Below are 20,678 nucleotides of genomic sequence, written 5' to 3'. Positions count from 1 at the left end.
AAATGTGGTTTTTAAAGTTCAAATGAAAATACTGAACAAAACATAGAAAGCAAATATTTCCAGAGAACAACTGCCTCTATTCTTCAGCGCGAACAAACTAATAAGATCAAGGAAAAAAACAAGTGTGGAAAGTACAACAAAACCAATGACAAAAAACCACCTAAAAGATTAAATAAAATTCAATAAAAGACCAAATTTTTTTTCTTTTACTTCTCAGTTGTTCGTTAGTATCCATCGTTGGCAGTTCAATTTTATTTGGATTTTACACAAATCGCGGATATTGGTGAATAATTCACTTTATTATTTGTTAGGTCTTTGATTTTAATTCTTTTAATTTTTGGTCTTTTATTTAATTTTATTTATTTTTTCCGCGGTTTTTTCATTGGTTTTGTTGTGCTTTTCGCACATGTTTTTTTGTGTTTTTCTTTATCTAATTAGTTTGTTCGTGCTGAAGAGGAGAGGCGGCTGTTCTCTCGAAATATTCGCTTTCTGTCTTTTCTTCAGGATTTTCATTTGGCCTTTGAAAACCCAATCTTTGATCGTTTTCTTTCTTTGTGTTATGGCAGGCCAGTGTGGTTTAAGAAATTACCTTCAGACTATTAAACTATCAAAACATGAAATGTATGAATCTGTAATTCTCAAAATATGACTCGTCTATTTCTTCGAGAATTAGTGCCTGATAATGGCATCTTTGATTCAGCGGAAAGCTTCAGCAGAATATTCAAGCTTTGATTCAAGCTTTATATTATTTTATAAAAGAAGTGCTGTTAATAAACCCAATACGAAATGCGTTTCATAGATTCACTCGGTTTTATGGTTTCAACATTAGATTAACTTTCTGAAAATTTTGCTAATTGTGAATGTAAAGAAAATTGCAATTGTGAATGTAAAGTAAATTGCAATTGTTTAAGAAATAATTTCAAATATAGTCCTGGTGTGTTTCAAAATACGGAAGAATTTAAAGAAATTATAAGACTCAATATTTGATAGCTCTTCATTTCCAGGACTTAACCAAGTTTCAGTCAAACCAAGAACATCTATCTTATTATTCGCAAAAGTGGAAAGCTTTTTAGAAACTCAATGTACCTTAAGAGCAAATAAACATAGAATGTTCTTAAAAAAACGAAATAAAAAGGTTCTAGTCCCTAATGACACTAAAAGAAAAGTATTGACAAATAAAGTAAACACGGTGTCATGGGGATTTAAAGCTATAGTCCAAATAGTTAGTTAGGTAGTTAAGTTAATTAGTTAGCTAAGTTAGTTAGGCAGTTAAGTTAGTAAGGAAGTTAAGTTAGATAGATAAGTTAGTTAGGTAGTTAAGTTAGTTAGGTAGTTAAGTTAGTAAGGAAGTTAAGTTAGTTAGATAGTTAAGTAGTTAGGTTTGTACGGAAGTTAAGTTAGTCAGATAGTTAAGTAGTTAGGTAGTTAAGTTGGTACGGAAGCTATGCTAGTTAGATAGTTAAGTTAGTTAGGTAGTTAAGGTAGTTAGGTTGTTAGTTTAGTTAGGTAGTTAGGTTAGCTAGGTAGTTAAGTACTTTGTCTATTAAACTTTTATACTAATTACATGAATCTAATAGTAGAGCCTATTAAAGTATATAATTTTAAGCCTTCGAATAGACAATCGCATTATAAACATCTGCTAGCCCCTCAATGGCCTTTTAGATTATTAATTTTGGGAAATTCGGGTAGTGGTCAAAAAAGTTTACTTTTAAATTTAATATATAATTATTTATGTTTCGATAAAGTTTATTGATATGCTAAAAATCTTGAAGAAGACAAATGTCAAGACCTAGTTTAAACCATAAACTGTTTAGAAAGAAAAAGTAGACAGAATATATTGTTTACAAGTAATGATAAAGACGATATCGTAGAAGTAGATGACTTAGACCTAATTATATGAATTTAGTTATCTTTGACGATTTTGTAACACTTAAGGATTAGAAAGACTTGTTTGTAAGAGGTAGAAAACGGAATGCATCAATAGTATATATTTCTCAAAGCTATTTTGATACCCTAAAAGCATACGATTAAATTGCAATTATTTTACATTTTTCTAATTTTCTAATCCAAGCAAAACTGATAAAATCAGACAAAATCAGGCATCTGACTTAAAAAAGATAAATTTCTTAACTATTTTAACCATGCTACAAAGGGTCATGGATTTTTAAGAGTTCTGGGCTGGTTTCAAAGTCCTGTAAAAGGAGGCTGACTAGTGACAAAATAATAAATATTGAAGATTACAAAAAGTATGAATTGGCCTCACTTTGTTTTGGCTCAGTTTGTTTGGCGTTTATTTGACTTTATGTTTTAAGGCCTTTGTTGTAGATAAATACTGAAATCTGTTTGACTTAAGTTGACAAAGAAAAAACGACTTGGAATAGAATAACGGAGGTTTTTTCACTTATTTGTTATTGAGACCAAATTTGAGTTATTTTTTCTTTTTATTCTCTTTTATAGTGTATTGTATTTTGGGGACAACTAAGCGCTTTCCAAACTCAGCAAAATGTATGCTATGAAGCAAAACAAAATATGGCGTAAGGATTGCTCAGTTTCATTGTTTATTCCAATTGACGTTTTGTTAAGCTGTTTAAAAAGAAAATTCGTTACAGTACCAAGTGCATCAAAATAAAAACACTTTTGTCCCCTCATCTTAAATCTGTTCATACCTGGAATAGCGATTTTTTCCGATTTTTCTTTTGGTTGTTTTTAAAATTATGAGCTTTTTCAGACTGTACCAAAATTTTCTCACTGTTGCCAACCGCTAAAATAAATAAGCGATACTTTTAGCCTTTGAATTTTTCTCATTGAACTGCTAAAATAAATAAGTGAAACTAGTCATTTTAACCTAATGACACTTTTTGTCAATAAAAATTTAATCATTAACAAAGTGTTGATCCCCAAAGACCAACACATTTTCAAAAAGAGCTTCTTACACTGTATTTTCTTTTGCTATCTTGTTTTCCTACGTTCCACGTTCATTTTTCTTTATGTAGGGGCCTACTACTACGACTAGCAAAAACTATGTAACTGCATAGATAGATTTATTTCAATTAAAACGAATTTCCTATCATTATTTTTTTAAAGATATATTTGACGGTAAGTTTTCAAACAGTTCGTTGTAATGAACTGTAAGGAGCGACCCGGCTCAATAGTAATCGAAACTCTAAAAAACGGAACTTAGATACAAATAATTATGTCAGAAGAATCGAATTTTAATGTTGATTTTAAATATATAAGTTTCATCAAGTTTAATCTTTCCCATCAAAAGTTACGAGCCTGATAAAATTTGCATAATTTTCGAAAATAGGGGAAAACACTCCCTAAAAGTCATAGAATCTTAACCAAAATCACACCATCAGATTTAGCGTATCGGACAACTCTCTTGTAGAAGTTTCAAGCTCATATCTACAAAAATGTGGAATTTCGTGTTTTTTGCCAGAAGACAGATCACGGATGCGTGTTTATTTGTTTGTTGTTTTTTTTTTTTTTTCGAGTGGTGATTGTATCGACCCAGTGGTCCTAGAATGTCGCGAGAGGGCTCATTCTAACGGAAATTAAAAGTTCTAGTGCCTTTTTAAGTGACTGAAAAAATCGGAGGGCACTTAGACCCCCTCCCACGCTCATTTTTTCCCAAAGTCACTGGATCAAAATTTTGGGATAGCCATTCTGTTCAGCATAGGCGACAAACCTAATAACTATGTCTTTGGGGATGAATTAATCCCCCACACTCCCCGGGGGAGGGGCTGCAAGTTACAAACTTTGACCATTGTTTACATATAGTAATGGCTATCGGGAAGTGTACAGACGTTTTTAGGGGGGACTTTTTCGAATTGGGTCGGGATGGGTTGGGGGAGGGGGATACATTAGAGGATCTTTCCATAAAGAAATTTATTATGTGGGAAGAGAATTTCCATGAAGGGGGCGCCGGAAAATTTTTCAACCGGAAGTAAGGAGCAGCATTAAAACTTAAAACAGACAGAAAATATTATGCATATAAAAGGGTTCATCTCCTACACAATACCTTGCTCTTAAAGCCAAAGTATTGTTAGTAATTTCAACTATTTATTCTACGGTCTTTGTGATTCAGGGGTCATTCTTAAAGAATTGGGATGAAATTCAAGCTTTAGTGTAAAGAGCGAGGTATTGACAAGGGGGCGAACCCCCTCATATACGTAATAAAAATATACAAATATAGAAGTTTGTTACGTTAGTCAATTCGTAAGTTACGTATATTTATTACTATTAAAAACGTTCGTAAAATAATAAAAAGCTCTTGTTGTATTTTTAAGTAACCAAAAATCGGAGGGCAACGAGGCCTCCTCCCCGACCCCTTTTTTTAAATCATCCGATCAAAACTATGAGAAAGCCATTTAACCAAAAAAAAATTAATATTTAAATTTCGTTTTAAATATTCATGCGCGGTGAGCCATAAATCAAAACATGTATTAATTCAAAACGTTCAGAAATTAAATAATAAAAAAACAAGTTTTTTTAACTGCTTTTTTAAGTCTTTTTTATTGTTTTAAAAAGTAGAGTTGTGAGAAAGAGTCAAGCTTTAGCGTAAAGAGCGAGGCGTTGAGGAGGGGACAAACCCTTTCATATACGAAATAATTTCTGTTCGTTTTAAGTTTTAATTTCGCTCCTTACTTGCAGTTAAAAAAAAGCTTGTTTTTTTTATTTAATCACTTAACAGATTCAAGCCATTGCGTTTCATTTTCATTCATTTCATTTTCACATATCTTGGTGTTTTAAGATAGTAAATCTTCTCTTTATTTCGACAATAAGTTGGGCAGAGCTGTTAAACTGGTCAAATAGCGGGATCTGAAAATAACTAATGTATATATATATATATATATATATATAATATATATATATATATATATATATATATATATATATATATATTTATATATATTTATATATATATATATATTTTATTGTAGGTTCAACGATTAGGACAGCTGCTGTTAAACTGGTAGCAAAGAGGGATATGAAAACATCTTAAATATGGAACTTCACTTATATTCTTTTTCTAACAACAACTTTTTCGACTTCTTTTAACACCAATATCATTAAAAGAGGCTGTGAAGCTAGTAGAAAAGTGGAGTCTGAAAAGTTCTTGAATTTGGATTATTTTTTTAGTGTTTCGTATTGTACTAATAATAATATCCTTATTGTAGCATCAGCAACTGGGACAGCGGCTGTTAAACCTGTTCCAAAGTGGGACCTTAAAGGAAGACTTCAGAATTTAGAGGCAAAATTTAACGACACGGAAAACAATAACCGAACCCTTGAAGAAAGAGTGAAACATCTTGAAAGCGTAAAGGATTGCTTAGAATCAGATAACACCCAAAAAGTGAGACAGTATGAAAACGTGCAAAAGGAATTAGACGAAACACATGGAAAACTTAAGTGAGTCTTTGTTTATATGTGTTTTTTAGTCTGATGTAGACACGGAGAAGATTGTGGGAGTGAAAGTGGACCTATTTAGTATTATGACTTTTTAAAATTATGGTTGCCCTTACATAGTCTACACTTAATAATTATCTTTCCTTTGATGAACCTCTGACTCTTTTTTAACCTTTTGGCTCCCCAATGTCTGATCCGCTGAAACACTTCGAACATAGTAAGCCATCTTTCTAATGTGTGTGTTTTTTTTTGCGATGGGGTGGTTTGAACATTGATAAACCTGTTCACCTTTGTTCGTAATCTGGCCACATGTATGTGACAAGTCTGCCAATTTTTTTATTTTAAAGAAATATATTAAATTGCATAAGGCTATCTATATTGGCTGCAGGAAATTTGTTTCTTTTTTCTTTACTGCGTAAAGACTCCTTTTTACACAAGACAGTTTTGAATCATGTCTCTATGACAGGCTTTGTAGGATTTTCACTGTAAAGCATAGCCTTTGGTCTTGTAACTGTAGATGAGTGAAAGTAAAGACAGAAGAAGACTGGTACACTCTCCCAGACAGAGAGAGAAGCGTCAATACGCTTAAAGCGCACATCTGCTTCTTAGTTTTAGTCGTGGGAGACTATCTTGGCTATAAGGTTATTCCAGGTAGCACGTCCTTTGCAGATGTCCTCATCTTATTCGGGCCTTTGTCTTAGTGTTTTGCTCATTTTCCAGTTTTTCCTTAACTAGTAACAATCGTCAATGTGGTACAGGACCAAACTTGAAATTTAGTCTAAATTTTTTCCAGTGAATCATGAATCATGTTTAAATGAATCATGTTTAACGAGGCAAAAAGTAACAGCAAGGTGTACATGATCAATGGCATGGCAGGTCCCTGATATTCTAAAAAACCTATTATGCTGAATTTCCGTGTTTTCCGTTGCAATTTCTTTTTCTCCCCCTGAGACTACTCTTAATTCCCCTCCCCCACTTAAAAAATAAAACAAAACGAAGCTCTGGGTTAGAAAATCCCTATTGTTCGTTGAACATTAAACCGAAGTTAACTTTTATTCTGCAACTGTTGAACTAACCTATTGCTTTAACAACTTCCCATTAATGACGCTTTTGCCTCTTAATTTTCTACAAGGGTTGCTGGTGAAGGAAAAACCAGCCTATGACGTGCTATCTTTCGAATGGTTTTTATAAACCTTTGCTTAAGTCGCTGTATATTGGATTAAATAAAAAAAAACAAGTTTTTTCAACTGAAAGTAAGGAGCTACATTAAAACTTAAAACGAACAGAAATTACTTCGTATATGAAAGGGGCTGCTTCCTCATCAACGCCACGCTCTTTACGCTAAAGTTTCTTACCGTTTAAAAAAGCAGAGTTTAGAGAAAGAGTCAAACTTTAGCGTCAAGAGTGGGGTGTTGATGAGGAAGCAGCCCCTTTCATATACGAAGTAATTTCTGTTCGTTTTAAGTTTTAATGTAGCTGCTTACTTTCAGTTGAAAAAACTTGTTTTTTTTTTATTTAATTTCTGAACGTTTTTGAATCAATGCATATTTTGATTTTGGCTCTCCGCAGAGGAATAATTAAAATGAAATCTGCATATTTATTTTTTTGGGCTAAATGGCTTTCTCATGATTTTGATCGAATGATTTTGAGAAAAAAGAGCGGGGGAGGAAGCCTAGTTGCCCTCCGATTTTTTGGTTAATTAAAAAGGCAACTAGTACTTTTAATTTTTTACGAATCTTTTTATTAGTAAAAGATATACGTAACTTATAAATTAGCTTACGTAAAGAACTTTTGTATTCTCATGTTTTTATTACATATATGAGGGGCTCTCGCCCCCTTGTCAGTACCTCGCTCTTTACACTAAATCTTAAATTTTGTCCCAATTCATTAAGAATGACCCCGGAATCACAAAAGCCGCAGAATAAATAGTTGAAATTACTAAAAATACTTTAGCGTAAAGAGCGAGGTATTAGGAGGAGGTGAGCCCCTCATATGGGTAATAATTTCTGTTCGTTTTATGTTTTAATGCAGCTCCTTACTTCCAGTTGAAAAAACTTTTTCATATTTATTTCTTCATTGTTTTTTTTTTTAAATAATGCTAGTAAATCCTGCGCTCCCTCCATGGAAATTTTCTTCCCCCATGACAAATTTCTCGATGGAAAGTTTCCCCAGCATATTCCCCTCTTCTCAACCCCTCCCCCCAACAAAAAAATCCTCCTGAAAACGCCTGTACACTTCCCAATAGCCATTACTATATGTAAGCACTGGTCAAAGTTTGTTAACTTGTAGCCCCTCCCACGGCGACTGTGGGTGAGTAAGTCGTCCCCAAAGACATAGTTTTAAGGTTTTTCGACTACGCTGAATAAAATGGCTATCTCAGAATTTTGATCCGTTGACTTTGGGAAAATAATTAGCGTGGGAGGGGGCCTAGGTGCCCTCCAATTTTTGGTCACTTAAAAAGGACACTAGAACTTTTCGTTTCCATTAGAATGAGCCCTCTCGCAACACTCTAGGACAACTGGGTCGATATGATCACTCCTGGGGAAAAAAAAAAACAAACAAATAAACACGCATCTGTGATCTGCCTTCTGGCAAAAAATACAAAATTCCACATTTTTGTAGATAGGAGCTTGAAACTTCTACAGTAGGGTTCTCTGATACGCTGAATCTGATGGTGTAACTTTCGTTAAGATTCAATGAATTTTAGGGGGTGTTTCTCCCTATTTTCTAAAATAATGCAAATTTTCTCAGGCTCGTAACTTTTGATGGGTAAGACTAAACTTGATGAAACTTATATACTTAAAGTCAGCATTAAAATGATTCTTTTGATGTAGCTATTGGTATCAAAATTCCATTTTTAGAGTTTTGGTTACTATTGAGCCGGGTCGCTCCTAACTACAGTTCGTTACCACGAATTGTTTGATCAGTACCGAGGATCAACCTGGGGAGTAGCAGCACAGTGAAAATGAAGATAAGGCGAAAAGGGGCCGCATTCTACTTAATATGTGACTGTTTGTTGGGTCGATGACGGCAGGAATTCAAAAATTGTGGAACCTATCTAAAAAGAGAAGTTTGGCTATTCTCATTGTCTTTTCTGTTCAGCTGTTAAGCTCTTCCTTTTTTTTAGGGAGGCACTGATGGAGAGGGAAAGCATAAAGACAACTCTTAATAATAAGATTGGCGATCTGGAATTCCAACTTACCCAGAAAAACCGTATGCTTAATTCACTCCAGCAAGATTATGATGCGGCAACCCAAGAAGTGGCAGCTTTGAAGGTACTTGAATGTTGTCATTATTTCTATTTACGTGTTGTTTTCTATTTTGTCTGTAATTACGTTTCTTTTGTAGCAAAGGAAAAATAATGAGTTAACCAAATTGTGCAGAACAAGATACTCTGTAAGAAAATGGATAATAAAACTAATTGAGTGTGGTTCCTCCTTAGATTATGAAAGATAATTTTGTTGTCTGAGCATTTATATGTTGTTAAGTAGCTTTTTGTTTTTTCTCGAAAAGAAGAACAACAAAAACAGAAAAAACTCAATGAAGAACAAACTAACGAGACTGCGGCCAGTAGAGAGAAAAAAAAGAAAAAAAAAACTAAAACGACGCAGATATTTCGCCCGTATGAAAACGAGGCGTCTTCAGTACAGAAGGAAGGAAGATAAAAACTAAAATAAACTAAACGCAAATAAAACCATCACCAGTAATAATAAAATACAATTGTTGCAACTGATCCACATAGGTCATAGAAGCTAATAGAGTTGCTTCGATGAGAACACCACAGCAACTGGATAAAAAAGTATAAACACGGAAATGAAGTTAGTTATTTTGTTGCGATATAAGATTAGCAAACATGTGCTTTTTTTTATCATTTCAATAGCCTCTGTCGCCTACTGTGAAAAACCTCTATCATTAGAAATGGCCGTGGCCTCATAAAATTATTGAAAATAGTTTGGGTGAAAGAAGATATGTTCTACCAAAGCCAAAACAAAGGTTTCAGAAGGCTTCCTCAATTGTAGGGTTTTTGCTATTGAGTTGCAATGCTCAATAAATCTTTCAAAAAATTGCTGGTGAGGTCTATCAATGTAAAATTTCAAACAATTGCAAGGAATCCTATACACCTCACTTACTAAATTTCCCTCAGTTAAATCCTTCCCCGAATTAAGGGAATTACTTAATGGTCTCATCGACTGGAAACATGTGTCAATGTTACATTTCTTTAAAATTCGCTTAAGTTTCTCTCCGAAATCCGCCATATATGGAAAAGAAATGAAACTCTTGACACATTTAATTCTAAAAAATGTGAAACTCCAATTACTTTGTTATTATGCTTAATACGTCTAGTTTCTTTTATTTTATTTACGAATTTAATTGTGTAATTATTTTAATCTTTTAAATACAATAATTAAGAATCTGGAAATTCCTGGGAACAAATTCTGAAAGCTCTATCTACTACTGAAATCACAACCCTTTTTTTTCTTCATTGAGCTTTTTCTTTCTTTGTTGTTCTTTGTCATGACTGGCTAGTTCGGCTTAAGATCTTCCATTCCCCAGACGAGTTAACGTTAAATTTTGCCAATACGTTATAACTATTTCTTTTCATTGTTTTACTCGGTTACGTCAGGATTGTCTGTCTATTGTTTTTTATCTAGGAGCAATCGTTCTTTTTTTTTGTATTGGCACCCGAAGCTTAAGATGGTCTTGTTTATTATAAAATAAGAATATAGACGAAATCTGATTTTGTGATTGTTTTGACAAGGTATGGTTGATGCGATTTTCTGATATTTCAAGTTGATGAAATTGTTCCATGTAAAGTGAATAGTTCAGACGTAATTTAGTGTATGAATCTACAAAACCATAAAAATATCTTATCGAAGGTGACTTCTAACAATAAGGTAGAAGAAGGAGTAGTAACAGATTTTGTTTTTGATGTAGTTTATTCCATGACGATAATTCCATTCTCATTTTATAGCATGACTGTGGTTTAACAGCCAAATCTGCCAGCGAAATTTTAGGTTGCGGCATCTATTTTTATAGTTATCTATGGTTTTAACACAAGCTGATAAATTTTTGCCTAGCGAAAATCAGCAACCGATGTATCTGTGTAAGTTTTAGCTGTATTAGACTGAATGTTATTCTCTTGAATTTTTCCTTTAAAACTTACCTCTTTAAAGCGGTGGGTATTTTATTCTAAAAAGGTATTTTAGATTTCTATCTAAAAGGAATATCGATGCCAAATTCCTTTTCGAGTGTATAAACAGGAAGGTTTTATCTATTTTAAATGGAAAACACCAAACAGATAAACAAATCTTTCTACTCAGTTTGAATTAAAAGTAAACCGAATATTCCTTCAATCGAAGACGTGATGAATATTTCATTTGTAAATTCAGTTTAAAACTAGGATTCCTTTTTATTTAATTACAAACGATAGTCTGTTGTCCATGAAGAATCATCTTACCTGAAACACTTTTTAGACAGTTTAAAATTAGACAAGTGTCAGCACTTAGCTCTAATATGACCAGCTCCAACCACATGATCTTGCTCGGAAGAGTTCCTCTAACATAGCTAGGTAGAAGTGAGTACATCATTATTGCCTTTTTTATGCTCTTTCCAAGCTCAGTAATTGCTTCTGGTACAAATTAGTCTAGTATAGTAAAACTATATTGAAAACTCAAAATAAAGGCTTTTTTGAAAACTTGCCATTTTTTTTCTATTTGGGTTGGTGTTAGACAAACTGCTTCTGGTGCCCCTGCTTATACTAGTTTTAGTTTACAACTTCAATAATAAAAGGTGTAATGCAAACGCTCTGCTTTAAACCTGTCATAGGGCCAACCTATGCTAGCAACCTTTGGACCAGTAGTCTTTGGGCCAGGTTCTATCCACAGTGCTGTCAGAAGGTAATAAACGTGTTTATTTTTTTTATCTCTTTCAAGGGGTGATAGTATCGAGATAGTGGTACGAGAAGATCGGGACAGGGTGCATTCAAACAGAAATAAAAAGTTCTAATTCTCTTATTAGCTGATCCGAGAGATTGAGGGCATTTGGCCCCTCTCTCCCATGCCCATTTTTCAAAAATTATCTGATCAAAATTTTGTGATAGCCGTTTTGTTCAGTATAGTTGAAAGATCAAATAATTATGTCGTTAGGTATAAAATTACCCCCAAAGTCGGTGGGGAGAGGCCTGTAAGTTATGAAATTCGCCCATTGTTTACATATGGAATTTGTGGTTGGAAAATATAAAATACTTTTGGGGGGGGTTGTGGTTTATGGTTGGGGTGGATTTCTATGGGGAGAATCTTCCTGGGGGGGGGGTGAATGTTCCTGGAGAAAGGTTACACTGGCTTGGGGCTGAATATTCCTGAAGAAAGGTTACACTGGGGGGGGGGGGAATCTGACAGAATGACTATACGAAATTCTTTTTAACTATCTTACATTCTTTTTACCAAATTTTTAGTTTGGAGATGTTCCGTGGGAATTGTCGAGGGTTTTTTTTCCGCGTGTTTTGATTTCTGAAGCTGAGTCTCCCGCAAGGCATTTTTCAGGGAGGGGGATTTTCAGTATGGATGGAACTGTCTGGAGAGAATTTGACGGGGGGTGCACTTTACGCTAGATGAAATTTCCACTGAAGAGTTTTCTGTAAGGGGGAGGGGTATATTTCATAGAGGGTTAGCCAGATTTACCGGCATTATTTGAAAAATGAACAGAAATTATTCCATATATGAAGGGTTGTCCCCTCCTCAGTACCTTGCTCTTTACGCTAAAGTTTGACCATTTGTCCTAATTTTTTTAGAGTGTCTACTGAAACATGGGGCCGTTTAATTAGAACAGGAAGCTTTTATAAACGTGCTAACAGCTTTAGCGTAGAGAGTAAGGAATTGAGGAGGGAGCAACCCTTTATATACGGAATAAATCTGCCAACATTAATATGAAAATTTCTTTAAATTTTTTATGCACGGTTAGCCAAATTCGAGCCTCCATTAGTTGACAAACGTTCAGGAATTAAATATAGAAAAAAACATTTTCATTAACTAAAAGTAAGGAGCGACATTAAAACCGAAAACGAACAGAAATTATTCCGTATATGAAAGGGGTTGTTCCTTCTCACCGCTTCGCTTTTTACGCTAAAATTTTTATGGCACTTGGTATTAACCAAGTGACATATAGCGATCGCAAATTCTGTCGGTCTGTCTGTCTGTCCGTCCGTCCGTCTGTATGTCTGTCTGTCTGTCTGTCTGTCCCGGTTTTGCTACTTCAGGCACTTTCAGGCAAGCTAGGACGATAAAACTTGGCAGGCGTATCAGGGACCAGACCAGATTAAATTAGACATAGTCGTTTTCCCGATTTGACCATCTGGGGAGGAGTGGGGGGCCGGTTAATTCGGAAAAAATAGAAAAAATGAAGTATTTTTAACTTACGAACGGATGATGGGATCTTAATGAAATTTGAAGTTTGAAAGGATATCATGTCTCAGAGCTCTTATTTTAAATCCTGACTGGATCCGGTGACATTGGGGGGAATTGATGGGGGAACCTAAAATCTTGGAAAACGCTTAGAGTGGAGGGACCGGGATGAAACTTGGTGGAAAAAATAAGCAAAAGTCCTAGATACGTGATTGATATAACTGGAACGGATCCGCTCTCTTTGGGAGAGTTGGGGGGGGGGGGGGGTAAATCTAAACAAATTAGAAAAATGAGGTATTTTTAACTTACAAAGCGGTGATTGGATCTTAATGAAATTTGAAGTTTAGAAGGATATCGTGTCTCAGAACTCTTTTTTTTTAAATTCTGACTGGATCCGGTGACATTTGGGGGAATTGAGGGGGGAACCCAAAATCTTGGAAAACGCTTAGAGTGGAGGGATCGGGATGAAACTTGATGGAAAAAATAAGTGCAAGTCCTAGATACGTGATTGACATAACCAGGATGGATCTGCTCTCTTTGGGGGAGTTGGGGGGGGGGGTTAATTCTAAAAAATTAGAAAAAATGAGGTATTTTTAACTTGCGAAAGAGGGATCGTATCTTAATGAAATTTCATATTTAGAAGGACCTCGAAACTCAAAGCTCTTATATTTTATCCCGACCGGGTCCAGTGTCATTAGGGGGGGGGGAAATCTTGGTAAACGGTTAAAGCGGAGAGATCAGGATGAAACTTGGTGGAAAGAATAAGCACAAGTCCAAGATAGGTGACTGACATAACCGGACCGGATCCACTCTCTTTGGTGGAGTTGGGGGGGGAGGTAATTCGGAAAAATTAGAAAAAATGAGGTATTTGTAACTTACGAACGGGTGATCAGATCTTAATGAAATTTAATATCTAGAAGAATCTTGTGCTTTAAAACTCTTATTTTAAATCCCAACCAGATCCGGTGACATTGAAGGGAGTTAGAGGGGGAAGCCGGAATTCTTGGATAACGTGAAATTGAGGTATCTTACGAATGGGTGATCGGGTCTCAATGAAAGTTGATATATAGAAGAATCTTACGTCTCAGATGCTCCATTTTCAATTCGAATTGGATCCGGGGACATAGAGGGTTGGAGGGGGAAACAGAAATCTTGGAAACCGGAAATCTTGGAAAACGCTTAGAGTGGAGATATGGGATGAAACTTGATGGGAAGAATAAGCACAAGTTATACATACGAGATTGACATAATTGGTACGGATCCGTTCTCTTTGGGGGAGCTGGGGGTTGTTAATTTGGAAAAGTTAGAAAAATTGAGGTATTTTTAACTTAAGAATGGGTGACCGGATCTTAATGAAATTTGATTTTTAGAAGGAACTCATGTCTCAGAGCTCTTATTTCAAATCCTGACCAGATCTGTTGACATTGGGGGAGCTTGAGGGGGAAACCAGAAATCTTGGAAAATGCTTATAAATGTTGTAGATACGTGACTGATGTAACCGGACTGGATCCGCTCTCTTTTGGGGACTTAGATGGTGGGGTTCAGTGCTTTAGCGAGTTTGGTAATTCTGGACGTGCTAGGACGATGAAAATTGGTAGGCGTGTCAGGGAGCTGTACAAATTGACTTGATAAAGTCGTTTTTCCCGATTTGAACATCTGGGGGGCTTAAGGGAGAGGAAAAATTTGAAAAATTGAGGTATTTTTAACTTGTGAGTGGGTGATCAGATCTTAATAAATTTCGATATTTAGAAGGACCTCGTGACTCAGAGCTCTTATTTTAAATCCCGACAGGCATTAAGCCTCTGATTTTCCTTTTAAAGCAATCTATTGATTCTTATAATTTTGCTAGAGCTCATACCATATGAGGTCTTGGCTCTTGGCTCTTCATACCTCGTCACAAGTGCCATATGAGCTCTTAGCTCTTGTTATTGTTTTATAAAGTAGAATTGTGACAAATAGTCAGCCATTAGCGTAAAGAGTGAGGCGTTTAGGAGGGGACAGCCCCTTTTATATACGGAATAATTTCTGCTAATTTTAAGTTTTAATGTCGCTCCTTACTTTCTGTTAAAATGAACCTGCTTTTCAGGATTATAATGGCTTATGTATAGCCACTTCATAGTGTAGTCCAGCAGATTTGAAAAATTATTTACATGGATGCTTAATTCAAAGAATAAAAAGGCAATATTTTTCGACAGAAGAGGGAACCAGATGACGAGAAAAAAGGCACAGTTTGGACCCCCTGGTCCCCCAATTCATGGATTATATCCCTAGATGATAAATAAACTGCTTAGTTTTCCTTTTTATTGGTTTTATTTTCTGCAAGTTGGGACTATGAACAAATGCTTGATGAGAAATGACAGCAAAAAGTTATGAAAAGTGCCAAAATCGACGATATTTTGTGAATCCCTTAGAACCATCAGAGCATATATATCCGAGGGAATGGAATTGAATTTTTTATGATGTAACTACAACATTAAAGGTTATTTTCATCATATTAAATATTTTAAAAATCAATATTTTAAGTATTTTGCTTTTCAGTAATGTAAAAATCGATGTTTTAAACAGATATTAAAATCTTCTGAAAACATTCTAAATTTATTTCCCAAATAATAGTAAAACTTGCGCACAACATCAAAATTATGCCCAACCCACAGCTCTTTGTGAAGTTATCTTAGGGCTCTATCTGGGGCCAGAGAGCAGGGGCAAAATTGCAATTATAAAAGTAATTATAAAATTAATTGATACAATAGATAATGGTTGCAATGTCCGGCGGAACCTACTAAAGAATAAACTCTAGGCCATAGTAAACAAAAATCTAAAAGCACGTAAAAAAAAATCCCAGTAAGGAAGAGTTGCTATTTGAAGTTGACTAAAAAAAAGGCAACAGTTATTTTGTTTAATTTTGATGGTATAAGTTTATTGCGAAGATAAATTGATAAAAATAAAAAAGGTGAAACCTCACAAAAATGGTGTCTGCAATAGGAACGGCACCATTGGAATTTCCATAGCCGAAAACCATAAGTAGGAGTTATAGTCCCCTCCCCCTTCCCGCCTTTAAATATAAGGGAAATTACTTATTGCTTGGGAAGCAGTAATTTGTCTCCTTTATAATTCCCTTTCTCCTTCTTTTATCTATCACCACTGTTGGGGACGTGCCATATCTTAGAAAGATGATTAAGAACTCGTTTGAAAGGATATTATTATATTCAGTTATTTTTGTAAGCAAGGCAGTATCCGGGTGGGGGTGTACCGGCTTCGAGCCCCAGAAGTCGAAATTTTTTGTCTGACTTGTACAATTGTAACTACTAAAAAAAAACAATAAATTCTGATTGTTTATTGTTCATGTTGTCTGATTGTCTAACATTGATGTTGAATCTATATTCTGCATCGGTATATTTTTTCTTATACCAGTCCTAATTTACCAGCTTGATTTAGCAAAATGGGATGTGGTTACATTTTTCTCTATCGAATTTAGGTTACTATCAAATTTGGTGCCCTTCAATTTACTTGTCGACAAATAAATTTCTACGAAAAGACCTAAAAAATAGATTAAAAAAAAGACTGAGTTCAGTTGAAATTTCTATGGATTTAGAAAGATAAAAACCTAGAGTAACGAAGAAAGAAAAGAAAAGGGATATTGAACTAAAACTGAAACAAAGGTGCAATCAATTAGATTGAGGTAAAAGAAACATACACATATTTAATGAGCCTGCACTATTTGCTGCGATAGATTATATTTTTGGAAGCCAATAATGTCTTTTATTCCATAAAGTTTATTTACTTTTCTTCTTTTTTTCTTCAAATTCAATTTCAATACATACATCTTATATCTGTAACGTTATAGTAAGATATTTCACTGTTTTTATAAGCATGTTAATATTAATGGAATATGTTACAGCAACCATTATGAGGTAGGAGGGAAAATCTGATAACTAGTATTTTCCCTTTCAAATGGTCGTTGTTTCACCCAAGTTGGACTCAGCTTCACAATTCGAATGATGACATTTTTATATTTTTTATGATTCTTTATCCTTTTCCAGTTACATTTTTAGAGTTTACAGCCTGCAGTGATGACAATGGTTGCAAATTGTTTCACAGAAACATAACTTGCTTCTACCTTTAATAATTTAGTTGTGAACTGAGGAAAGAGAAAAACATGCAGACAAAAAAGGCGATTTTAAATTTTTGTAGTTTGCCTTTTCAAATATTTGCCGTCTTTCTTTAGCAAAAAGTCCGCTTCAGGGTGTTTTGTCGCTACTCTTCGTCTAAACTGATTGGCCGCTTGGCCCGTGCTTAATGTTACACTCTCTTGCTTTTACATACATAATATCTCTTTAAACGAACAATAATTGTGCATTTATATATGTATGTCTGTATTTTTTTTCGAAAACGGCAACATATTTTTTCTGGATCTACACTATTATTAAAGTAAAGACCAAAAAGTAACACTAAATGCCAAAATGAGCAGAATTTATTCGGTATAAGAAAGGGACTTCCTCGTGGTCGCAAAAACTTTGAAGTGTTCTCATTAGAACAGAAATTAAGTTTTCTAGTCCTTCTTTTCATGGTCAAAAGGGATTGAAGACCAACCAGCCACATGGGAGTGGTATTTTCTGGGGGGAGTTAAAAACATCGGACATCATATAGAAGCCTGCATTCTGAGTGCCGGAGCCTAACAGTGATATATGTATATATATATATACTAGCTGTTGGGGTGGCGCTTCGCGCCACCCCAACACCTAGTTGGTGGGGGCGCTTCGCGCCCCCCCCCAAGCCCCCCCCGCGCGCGAAAGTCGTTACGCGCCATAATAGTTACGCGCCATTGTAGTTGTGTCCCTATGTCCCACCTGTGAATATAGATATATATATATATATATATATATATATATATATATATATATATATATATATATATATATATATATATATATATATATATATATATATATATATATATATATATATATATATATATATATATATATATATATATATATATATATATATATATATGGTTTTAACTACGTAAAACTTGCGAATATACAACATTCTTTGCTGTCCCATTGTCTTTGCATATAAATAGATTGTCAGGTTTACCGACTCTTGAACATACAACATATAATGGTCCATGGGAAAACAGTCTGTATTCAGATCTATACCTCATGATTCTAATGATTGCCCTTGAGCTTTGTTGATGGTGATTGCTAATCGACCATTCCCTGTCCCGGTGTCCCGGTCGTCATTTTTATCCCCCTGTTTCCCCCGGTGTCCCCGTTGTAGTTGTGTCCCTGTGTCCCGGTCGTCATTTATATTCCCTGTGTCCCGGTCGTCATTTGTATCCCGGTGTCCCGGTCTGTATATACATTCGTTTTTTAGTTTTGTTTTTCTCCTTTATTTTTTTCCTTTTTTTTTTTTTTTTTAGTTTATTTAGATTTTTAGATTTTTTAGTTTTTTTATTAGTTTTTAGTTTTTTTTTCTTTTTAGTTTTTTTGTAGTTTTTACCTTCTTTTTAGCTTATTTTTCAGTTTTTTCCTTTTTTTAGTTTTTTTTTTATTTTTTATTTTTTTTAGTTTTTTACCTTTTTTTAGTTTTTTTAGTTTTTTAGCTTTTTTACTTTTTTTATTAGTTTTTAGTTTTTTTTGTAGTTTTTGCCTTTTTTTAGTTTTTTCAGTTTTTTTTTTAGTTTTTTATTGGTTTTTACCTTTATTTTAGCTTATTTTTCAGTTTTTTCCTTTTTTTTTAGTTTTTAGTTTTTTTAGTTTTTTACCTTTTTTTAGTTTTTTTAGTTTTTTTAGTTTTTTAGCTTTTTTAGTTTTTTTATTAGTTTTTAGTTTTTTTTGTAGTTTTTGCCTTTTTTTAGTTTTTTTAGTTTTTTAGCTTTTTTATTAGTTTTTAGTTTTTTTTGTAGTTTTTGCCTTTTTTTAGTTTTTTTCTTTTTAGTTTTTTTGTAGTTTTTACCTTCTTTTTAGTTTTGTTAGTTTTTTTTTTTACTTATGTCCTGGTCGTCATTTATACTCCCTGTGTCCCGGTGCTTTGTTGATTGCTAATCGAACATTCCTTTTGTCCTGGTCGCTTTCTCTTTGAGTGTCGTCATTTATTTTTTTCTTTTTTAGTTCTTTTAGTTTTTACCTTTTTTAGTTTTTTTTAGTTTTTTAGATGAAAATTTTTTTTAGTTTTTTCCTTTTTTTCTTTTTAGTTTTTTATTGGTTTTTACCTTTATTTTAGCTTATTTTTCAGTTTTTTCCTTTTTTTAGTTTTTTTTTATTTTTTATTTTTTTTAGTTTTTTACCTTTTTTTAGTTTTTTTAGTTTTTTTAGTTTTTTAGCTTTTTTATTTTTTTATTAGTTTTTAGTTTTTTTTGTAGTTTTTGCCTTTTTTTAGTTTTTTCAGTTTTTTTTTTAGTTTTTTATTGGTTTTTACCTTTATTTTAGCTTATTTTTCAGTTTTTTCCTTTTTTTTAGTTTTTTTAGTTTTTTACCTTTTTTTAGTTTTTTTAGTTTTTTAGCTTTTTTATTTTTTTTATTAGTTTTTAGTTTTTTTTGTAGTTTTTGCCTTTTTTTAGTTTTTTTAGTTTTTTAGCTTTTTTATTAGTTTTTAGTTTTTTTTGTAGTTTTTGCCTTTTTTTAGTTTTTTTAGTTTTTTAGCTTTTTTATTTTTTTTATTAGTTTTTAGTTTTTTTTTGTAGTTTTTGCCTTTTTTTTAGTTTTTTCAGTTTTGACGTCACCTGATCCAGTTTTTTCAGGTGACGTCACCTGATCCACAGATCCACACACAGACAACTTATTTTTATATATATATAGATATATATATATATATATATATATATATATATATATATACTAGCTGTTGGGGTGGCGCTTCGCGCCACCCCAACACCTAGTTGGTGGGGGCGCTTCGCGCCCCCCCCAAGCCCCCCCGCGCGCGTAAGTCGTTACGCGCCATAATAGTTACGCGCCATTGTAGTTGTGTCCCTATGTCCCACCTGTGAATATAGATAGATATATATATATATATATATATATATATATATATATATATATATATATATATATATATATAAACTTGCGAATATACAACATTCTTTGCTGTCCCATTGTCTTTGCATATAAATAGATTGTCAGGTTTACCGACTCTTGAACATGCAACATATAATGGTCCATGGGAAAACAATCTGTATTCAGATCTATACCTCATGATTCTAATGATTGCCCTTGAGCTTTGTTGATGGTGATTGCTAATCGACCATTCCCTGTCCCGGTGTCCCGGTCGTCATTTACATCCCCCTGTTTCCCCCGGTGTCCCCGTTGTAGTTGTGTCCCTGTGTCCCGGTCGTCATTTATATTCCCTGTGTCCCGGTCGTCATTTGTATCCCGGTGTCCCGGTCTGTATATACATTCGTTTTTTAGTTTTGTTTTTCTCCTTTATTTTTTTCCTTTTTTTCTTTTTTAGCTTATTTAGATTTTTAGATTTTTTAGTTTTTTTATTAGTTTTTAGTTTTTTTTTCTTTTTAGTTTTTTTGTCCCGGTCGTCATTTATATCCCCCTGTTTCCCCCGGTGTCCCCGTTGTAGTTGTGTCCCTGTGTCCCGGTCGTCATTTATATTCCCTGTGTCCCGGTCGTCATTTGTATCCCGGTGTACCGGTCTGTATATACATTCGTTTTTTAGTTTTGTTTTTCTCCTTTATTTTTTTCTTTTTTTTTTCTTTTTTAGTTTATTTAGATTTTTAGATTTTTTAGTTTTTTTATTAGTTTTTAGTTTTTTTTTCTTTTTAGTTTTTTTGTAGTTTTTACCTTCTTTTTAGTTTTGTTAATTTTTTTTTTTACTTATGTCCTGGTCGTCATTTATACTCCCTGTGTCCCGGTGCTTTGT

The 20,678-nt window shown here is 33.8% G+C and overlaps 1 protein-coding gene and 1 long non-coding RNA gene across 2 annotated transcripts in view; one reads left to right on the top strand and one right to left on the bottom strand.

Annotated features, from left to right (window-relative positions):
* LOC136041630 (carboxy-terminal kinesin 2-like) overlaps positions 1–20,678 on the top strand; it is a gene marked incomplete in the record, with an annotated part of 77,489 nt that overhangs the window by 22,619 nt on the left and 34,192 nt on the right. Inside the window, 2 exon segments of the mRNA XM_065726329.1 lie at positions 5,181–5,412; positions 8,537–8,684. Of these exon segments, the coding sequence (XP_065582401.1) occupies positions 5,181–5,412; positions 8,537–8,684 (380 nt within the window).
* LOC136041638 (uncharacterized) lies at positions 18,038–19,596 on the bottom strand. Its single transcript, XR_010621076.1, has 2 exons — positions 18,768–19,596; positions 18,038–18,311 (listed from the first exon to the last, which is right to left on the bottom strand). It is a non-coding gene; the product is annotated as an uncharacterized LOC136041638 (long non-coding RNA).

This window comes from Artemia franciscana, chromosome 2 (genome assembly GCF_032884065.1).
Source record: "Artemia franciscana chromosome 2, ASM3288406v1, whole genome shotgun sequence".
Taxonomy (NCBI): domain Eukaryota; kingdom Metazoa; phylum Arthropoda; class Branchiopoda; order Anostraca; family Artemiidae; genus Artemia; species Artemia franciscana.
The sequence above is the reverse complement of the archived record's forward strand: the minus strand, read 5'-3'. Positions and strand labels throughout refer to the sequence as shown.